Consider the following 8,145-nt stretch of genomic DNA (forward strand, 5'->3'; position numbering starts at 1 on the left):
AAGAAGAAGAAGAAGAAGAAGAAGAAGAAGAAGAAGAAGAAGAAGAAGAAGAAAAAGAGAAAAAGAAAAAGAAAAAGAAGAAGAAGAAGAAGAAGAAGAAAAAGAAGAAGAAGAAGGAGAAGACAACATCTTGGAAACAGCAGCAGTAGCAACAGTAGCAGCAGAAGCTGTGACAGAAGCAATATCAACAGCAACAACACATATAACAACTTCTACACCAACAACAAAAAAACAACTGTGGCAGCAGCCTGTATAAAGACAATGTTAAGTCAATGATAATACATATATAGCCATAAAAGGCAAAACTGCTAAAACTGAGAAATTATGTAGCTTGATTCAAATGAAGAAATAAAGAAAAATAAAATGTGAAAAAGAAAGCAATGACATTTTCTGCGTATCATGTTTGATCTCTACTCCAAGTTTTGATTGACTATTTCAATTTATGTTTACAAAGCTTAGTGGCGCTGCTGGAGACTCTGGTGCCTCGTGACAACCGGGCATGTATCTGTTACACTGTGAAAGTCACGCAGCAGGTATCGTGCTGGAAATATCGATCTGTGTCAAAACGCATGTTGCGTACTTTTGGGCAGGGTAGCAACAAGGTTATGCCATTAGCTTAAGTGAAAGAGATGCCACACCGCTTACATTTGGGAGATATAAACTGTGTTATTGCTTTGCAGAAAAATTCCTGATTTATATCGACGTTACTGATTTCTGTCCCGATAACTTATGTTTACTGTTTTGGAGTTTCTGTTTCTAGATCAAGATTTTTTGTAATGACTGAAAGAAAAACAAAAACAGGAACTGGAGAAAAATGAAGAGAGAAAGAGAGAAGAAAGAAAGAAAGAAAGAAAGAAAGAAAGAAAGAAAGAAAAGAAAGAAAGAACGAAAGAAAGAACGAAAGAAAGAGAGAAAGAAAAATAGAGAGAAAGAAAGAGAAAGAAAAACAGAAAAAAAGAAAAAAATAGGGGAAGAAACTGAAATATGAGACCTTTCCCAATAAAAATCAATTTGCTTTATATCCGGTTTATACGAGATTGGTTTAACCACACAATGGAAGAAACTTTCAACATTGTGTCTGTTTCCGATTGGTTTAGAGACCACAGTTACAAAAATGGTCCAAACGAAAAAAAAAAGAAAGAAATCCAAGCCCTGTGAAAGAAATGGGTACGGTATTGGGAAGTTGAGATTACATGCCCTATATTTTTTGTGTACATGCCACGTCGCGACATAGAAGCTATCGTGAAGATTGAGCAAATAAAAATGGTAACGCTCAGGTTCTTAAAACAATGTCGATGCCAGACTTAGCTACCAATCTGTCTACCTACTTACCTGTACACTTACCCACCCACCATTCTGGACAATCACGCACGTTCATTTGCTTATATATCCATCCCTTATCTGCCTGCCTACCTACCCACCAACCTACATACCTACCTACCTACCCACCAGTTCACCAACCTACCTATCTCCGGCCCATCTTATGTGACTTCGTTGGGTAGGCTTTTAATAACTAATGCCAGCATACTAGATACTTTGTTTACATTTCTGAAATTATCGATGACGAAAAAAATGAAGGTTCCATTTTGGGACGGGATAGAGGGCTGCCCACCTTGGATTTTAGAAGAGCAGAGTAATATAGGACCGTTACTGATATCAACAAATACCATCTAATATTAACGAATTAATGTATTCAGACGTCCAAGCACATATTTGTGATGATTATTATTTTAGAAATAACTTACCAGTCTTTGATAAATGCAACTACAACAAACTATTCACCCTCTCCCCCCCCCAAAAAAAAAATCATGCCCTCCACAAAAAAAAGGGGGGGGAATCAACAGCTCCCCCACACACGTCATAAAACAGGTGGAAGGGGCTGTCAAATTAAGCTCACCTTGATTTCTGACCAGATGGCTTCATTTGTATAGGATCAGGCATAGGAAAAAAACCCAACATAACATATAAAATGTAGAAGTTCCGCTTTTTGACCGACTTTACATTGTACAAGCATTCGAAATCAGAGTACCAGAACCTTTGGTCTAGTGGTAAGGCTCTTTGCCATTGCAAAAGACGAGAGTTCAATGTTCTTCGTTTTAGTTTTAGTAAGATCAGAGCTTTTGTTGTTATTGGTTTGGGGGATTTGTTTGGGGGTATTTTGTGTTATTGTTGTTTTTGTTGTTTGTTTGTTTTGGGTGTTTTTTGGGGGGTGGTAAGTGTTTTACGGCGCTCGCAACTGCATAAAGTCATATGAGCGGGCGGGACACATAAAACATTTTTTCAGTTAGGTTGGAATTTTGAATTTCGCCCGGGTGGCGGCCGGAGCCAACTCGTTTCAATTTTAGGAACTCCCAGGATCTTTGTCGTGCGCAACTTGCCAATAGGACCTCCGAGGCTTTTCGTCATTATCCGTGGAGGGTTGGTGTTAGATCTTACCTACCATAAGATCGAGTGTGTGGCTGAAAGACAGCAGTAAGGAGAAGCCGAGGAGTAGCAGTAGAACGGCTGCAGAGAGAGTCAGGAGCCCAGAGGAGAGGGCAGAACGTGAAGACGAAAGCAGATGACAGAACTTGGTTAAAAGACATGGTTAAAGAGCAGGAAAGGAGCTGAAATGAGAAATATTTAGAGAAGAAAAATTTTCGTCGCTGTCAGGTTTCGAACCCGGGCCCTATTGAATGAGAGGCGAACACCGTAACCTCTAGACCACGAGAGCCCCCGTAAGAGTTTTATGGCGCTTGCAGTACAATAAGGTCATATAAGTGCCAAAGATTAGAGGTACTACAAGAGAGTAACAAACGCAAAAAAGGAAGGAGAAGGGATCAGGACGATTAATATTTGAAAGGAAAGAAGGAGCAAACCACACCAGAAACATACGGATAACTTGAGAACGACAGATGTACGCCATTGGCCGATATTTATAGTAAAAGCCATCTTGTTTAACGTCATTACGGGATTCCCACTGTGTTGTTGTTCACGGTGGCAGCACGACCACAAAGCACTATTGGAGTATTTTTAAAGCCAGTAGCCTACAGTGGCGTGGTCGCGGAGTGGTTAGTGCGCTTGTCTCCAAAGCAGAAAGTCAAGGTTCGAGCCTCCGTTCGGCCACGGTTTTTCTTTTCGCAAGATTTTTAAATCCATCAAAGTCACGACATCACATGCTTTTTCAGTTATCTTATATATTTTTTTAGAAAATTTTTTTTTTTTTAATTAGTCCTTTACTTCCCCAACTCAGGTACCCATTACAGGTGGGTGGGCAGGAGGGGGCGAAAAAAAAATCCGTGGCCGAACCGAGGCTTGAACCTGGGCCTTCTGCTTTGGAGACAACAACGTGCAATTCCATGTCCGAGTGGGGATGTTTAATCCCACGCAGCCTGGGTTGGCTCTATTATAGAATATAGGTATTTTTGCGCTCTCATCGACACAATTTGGATCATTTAGGAGGCGCGTCTACGACCCTGCCTGTTTGGGCCAACCCGGGCTAAGAGGGCTTCAACATCCTTGCAGAAAAAAACGAGATACGTGGTAAAAATTCTCCCCACTCAGGAATCGAACCCGGGTCTCCTGCGTGCAACAACGAATCGCCTAACGACTAGTGCACTACACCACAGACGCCGGTGGCTTCGCTCTGACAGATCCTAAATTATCTCAATTGTGACGATAGGAGCAGGAGCATTTGCAATAAAGCAAACAATAGTTTAACAAATTTCATGCCTCTATCTTTATTTAATTTTGTACCCAAATCTTCCAATGGAGAGTAATAAAGTGGAATTTATTTATTCATTCATTTGTTCATTTATTCATTTTTTCCACTTATTTATTTACATTCAACAGGTGGGCGGCGTGCGGTCAAGGGTAGACAATTCACCTCCTCGACAATACCCACATCTCAACCTACGCTTGAAACAGCTGGAGGTTAGTCTTACTTGTTGAATGCCTTGCTCCGATTGGCTGGAAATAGATTGTGTAAAAGTGGTTTGAAAATTTGAAAACTTAATCTTTGTACGGTTGGTGGAGAATAAGGATATTGGGAAAGGAAATAAAGAGACTTTTTATTTAAGATATTTTTCTCTTTTGTGCTCTATTGTTCTTATTAGCATTCAGATTTCTGTATTGTTGTTGTAACCATTGGTTCCTTTATTGTTATTTTTTAATTCCTCATGTTACTTTTGCTTTTTAGGAATCGGCGATATTTTGGTATATGGATCGACTGTCCCAAGATTAGTGTATTGTATTTTCATTACTTCTTAAAAAGAAGCACTAAAAGTGTGCCATACATGATAATTCATCATCATCATCATCATCGTTGCCTTTCTCACCCTGGGGCAGGATATAGGCCACGAACAAACACTCTCAAATTAATTCAGCGCTGTGTTAAGCTTTGCTCGAGAATGTAGTGCCATACAAATAAATGCTTTGATCCGTTACTTTAAACCCACTGCACACTACCAAATAAGATTCAATCGAACGGAGTCCGAACCCTCCAGATTTTCCTCAAGAGGGAAAAAGCGACCATTTTGACCCTATACAACCGATTCGCCTGACGACCTTGAAAAGCCAACGCGTTGATTTTTGACGGTCACAGTCGTATTTAGTTGAATTCGGTCGATATTGTGCCAATAATGTAGCTTTTGCCATATTAACTCTAATCTTTTCTACCACATTATTTTATTTTCTAGGCCTACCACTTTCAGCTGATTTCCACCACATCCTTGTTCTTTCCCACCTTTTTTTTTCTTTTTGGTATCTTCCAACATTTTCTTCTTTGTTTTCGATGTTTTATTGATCCTCAATATTTTCTTTCACTGTTTCCTTGTTATTTTCCACTGTTTTGTTTTTGTGTCTGTATGGAGGGGGCGCGGTTGTTCCAAACTGTTTCTTACTGGTATCAATTAATTGTTATCCTGCTCTATACTACACGCTAAATAACTATCAGCTGTTGTGCTACTTCTCTTTTTTAAACTTAAAATTTGTTAGCATTTTAGGCAGGTGGGGGTGCTCATGGAAACGATGAATACTGGAAGAACTTGTTGACAACTTAGCTGGCACTGCTGGGTGGACTTGGTCTGATGATGAGCCTGCCTAAGGGCACTCAATGTGAGGTGCAGGTCGGAAGGGGGGGGGGCAAAAAAGTAAAATATTACTGTATAATATAGACGGGGAAACAAAGAAAGAAGAAAGAAAGTGTGTTGGAAGAGTCTTTCCCTTATAAAAGTTTGATATAATCTGTCCTTGAGTATCAAAAGATTACAGACGTCAAAAATGTAAGGGCGCTTTCAATACTTTAGAAAAGTCTTAAAATGCGCTTTTAGGTTGACAAACTAAACAGAATCACAGACAAAAATATTGTAACAAATCATCCAGCATGGAGGAGACAATGTATTTGAAAAGATTTAATAAGTATGCATGCCACCGTGTTATTATCGTAAACAGTGAATAATAAAACGTAAACTTACTGACATCTTGAGCAAGAGAGTAATTATTATTCTTTGCTCTATGAGTGTTACAAGCTTCAGACGAAAAGGCACGTTCATTTAATACCAGGACTTGGCATTCAACTATACCATTGAATGGTTTTAAGCCTGGGTGTATGGTTTCCTCAGGTGTCGGCTTAGCTTAATGTTGCGGAAAATTAATATCTTAACCGCACAAAAAGAATCTTTTTAATTTCTACATTGATTTATCGATTTCCCGAAATTCTGTATCGGCAATTTTAATGACTGGGGAAGGAAAGCAATGTCTGCTTCTTTTGAAGGCAATCTTTATCCTAACCAGGTTAAGAAAAAGAAAAGTTTTATGCAACTCCATAAATAGTAAAAATTTTATGCTCAGTATTTGAATTGGTAGTGCCAGTTGCCCATAATTTGAAAAGGTCTCAACGTATAAAGACGAAGAGAGTAAATACCCGCGTGGCCTCAATTTGGATATTCATGTAAACGTCTTGTACATGAATGTTTACGTAGTTGGCTGACAACCTTTATAGCTTCTGAAAAACAGTTTTTTATGAATATATATATATATATATATATATATATATATATAGATAGATAGATAGATAGATAGATAGATAGATAGATAGATATATAGATATATAGACATGTATATGCATATTATATAATATATGAGCCGGGAAAACGGAGAAGTGGGAAAAAGGGGGCTGACTTTTGTTCTTAAAAAGAACGTTGCGTATCTTTATTCTTGCCTCTCAAGGCGTAAACCTATGTGGTAAGATTCTTTGAAATAAAAAGGCAATAGATGTGTAAGTGTGCGTGTGTGTCTGTGTGTGTGTTTATGTGTATGTGTATGTACATGTGTGTGTTCTTGTAGTTGTGTTTTGTGGGTTTTTGGTTTTTTGTTTGTTTGTTTTTGGTTTGTCGTTGTGTTTGTTTGGTTGTTGTTGTTGCTGTTTTTAGGGGGATTGTTATGTTTGTTTTGATTTTGTTGTGTGTGTGTTTTTTTCTTTGGGGGAGGGGGAGATGAGTTTTTGTTTCAAATATTCCGCTGAAGGAGATATTCTTAGGGCTTCTTTCCGCCTGCTTCCTTTAGTTTTTTGAGGAAGCGTGTTTCTTTTTCTACACTTGAATGCAAGGTATCGTTGAGTGGACTTTGCTGTCTGTGGTTGGACATATTATTTCATTATCTGCTTCTATTAATGTAAGCTTATCCTTCTTTGCTGCACATGATGAAATGTGGCTACACGTGAACAACATTCTTCTATAGAATACACAAGTCTTTCTTCAAAGTTGTTCCTCTATTATGGGTGATCAAAATGTGTTCTGATGTGTTTTTCTCCTTTGTTCCTTTCAAAAGGCTATCGTCTATATATATATATATATCTGCTCATTCTCTTCTTTGTATGTAGGCCTAAAATCTCTAAAGTCTTTGGCACTTTTATCACCTATTTGTGACGCAAGTGCTGTAAAACCCTTACTACAACTAACTGAATTCCAGTGTCTCTACAGCTCAGGCGAATCTGAAAACTTTACCAATTGTCCGATAGAGCACATAAAAGATGTTTTATTAATCTGCTGAGAGGCTATAGAAAGGTTTGGGTGGTTCAATTGGCGCTCTGAGTCGTAACGTCGCTGGACATCGAAATTCCATCGAGAATTAATCCTTTGATCTCAGTGAAGTTTCGATGTTTTAAAATGTCACCGTGTCCAAATCAGAATGTGACTCTGACATAGCGGCATTGTTGCTACACACTAAAAAGCGGCTATTTTGATACATTTTAGTTTTAAAGAGCGATAAGATTTATTCAGGGAACATGTGAGTATTTTCCGTACATTCAAAATAAGATCTGAGGTGACTGTGAAAGGTTGCGTTTCCTTGAGCGAGACAAATTATCGGTAATTCTAACACTAAAACGGCGCTTGTGAACCTAGGCAATATGGACCACTAGTGGGCGATTTGGTCATTCTGGTGAGCGGTAGGGATCACTCGAGTGAGTGACAAGTGTCTTTTAATGGAAGTGGAATGTATGAAAATGTTAGCCTCTTGGAGGTGGGAAAAGTGGACACTGGTTATAAAAAAGGTTGCGAGGACTGCTCTAAATAACTGCTGCATTGCCACGACCGGCAACAGCTTTCTGTTCGAAATTCCTAATTGTTTAATATACGTTATTGCAGCGGTATGCACAAATATGTCGTTTCTTTTCTTATTGTTTAATAACTTATTTAAAAAATGGAGAATTACAGTTTGCAGTGGTCAAGGTTTCCCAGACTTCCCCTGATATCGTTAACATACTCCATTCATGTATATCTCCCCCTCCCCCACCCCCCTAAAAACCACCACGTTTCCCAACCCGCCTCGACATTCAATGCAACTCTTTTGTTGTTTTCGTTATCAGCTTCAAGAACAAAGAAATGCCACTATCGACCGAGAGAACAAACTGCTTCTACGAAAAATGCAGGAAATCATGGAAGCGAGGGAGACGACAAGCAATCAAAAAGGGAAAAAAGAAAGAGAAATCAAAAGGTTGAGACATTATTTCCCTGGGGATAAGCAAGCTAGTTCTATTTACCTTTGTAGCTTTTTAAGATTAAGTATAGCTCCTGCCCCATGCATTCTATAACGTGTATGAGTGTATTTGTGAGTGATAGTGTGTGTGTGAGTTTTAGTGTGTGTGTGTGTGTGTGTGTGTGTGTG

The 8,145-nt window shown here is 38.8% G+C and overlaps 1 protein-coding gene across 1 annotated transcript in view; it reads left to right on the forward strand.

The window, feature by feature from the left end:
- LOC101846653 (titin homolog) overlaps positions 1-8,145 on the forward strand; it is a gene marked incomplete in the record, with an annotated part of 84,698 nt that overhangs the window by 24,693 nt on the left and 51,860 nt on the right. Inside the window, 2 exon segments of the mRNA XM_013082631.2 lie at positions 3,832-3,912; positions 7,847-7,974. Of these exon segments, the coding sequence (XP_012938085.1) occupies positions 3,832-3,912; positions 7,847-7,974 (209 nt within the window).

Source organism: Aplysia californica, unplaced genomic scaffold, assembly GCF_000002075.1.
Source record: "Aplysia californica isolate F4 #8 unplaced genomic scaffold, AplCal3.0 scaffold00186, whole genome shotgun sequence".
Classification (NCBI taxonomy): Eukaryota; Metazoa; Mollusca; class Gastropoda; order Aplysiida; family Aplysiidae; genus Aplysia; species Aplysia californica.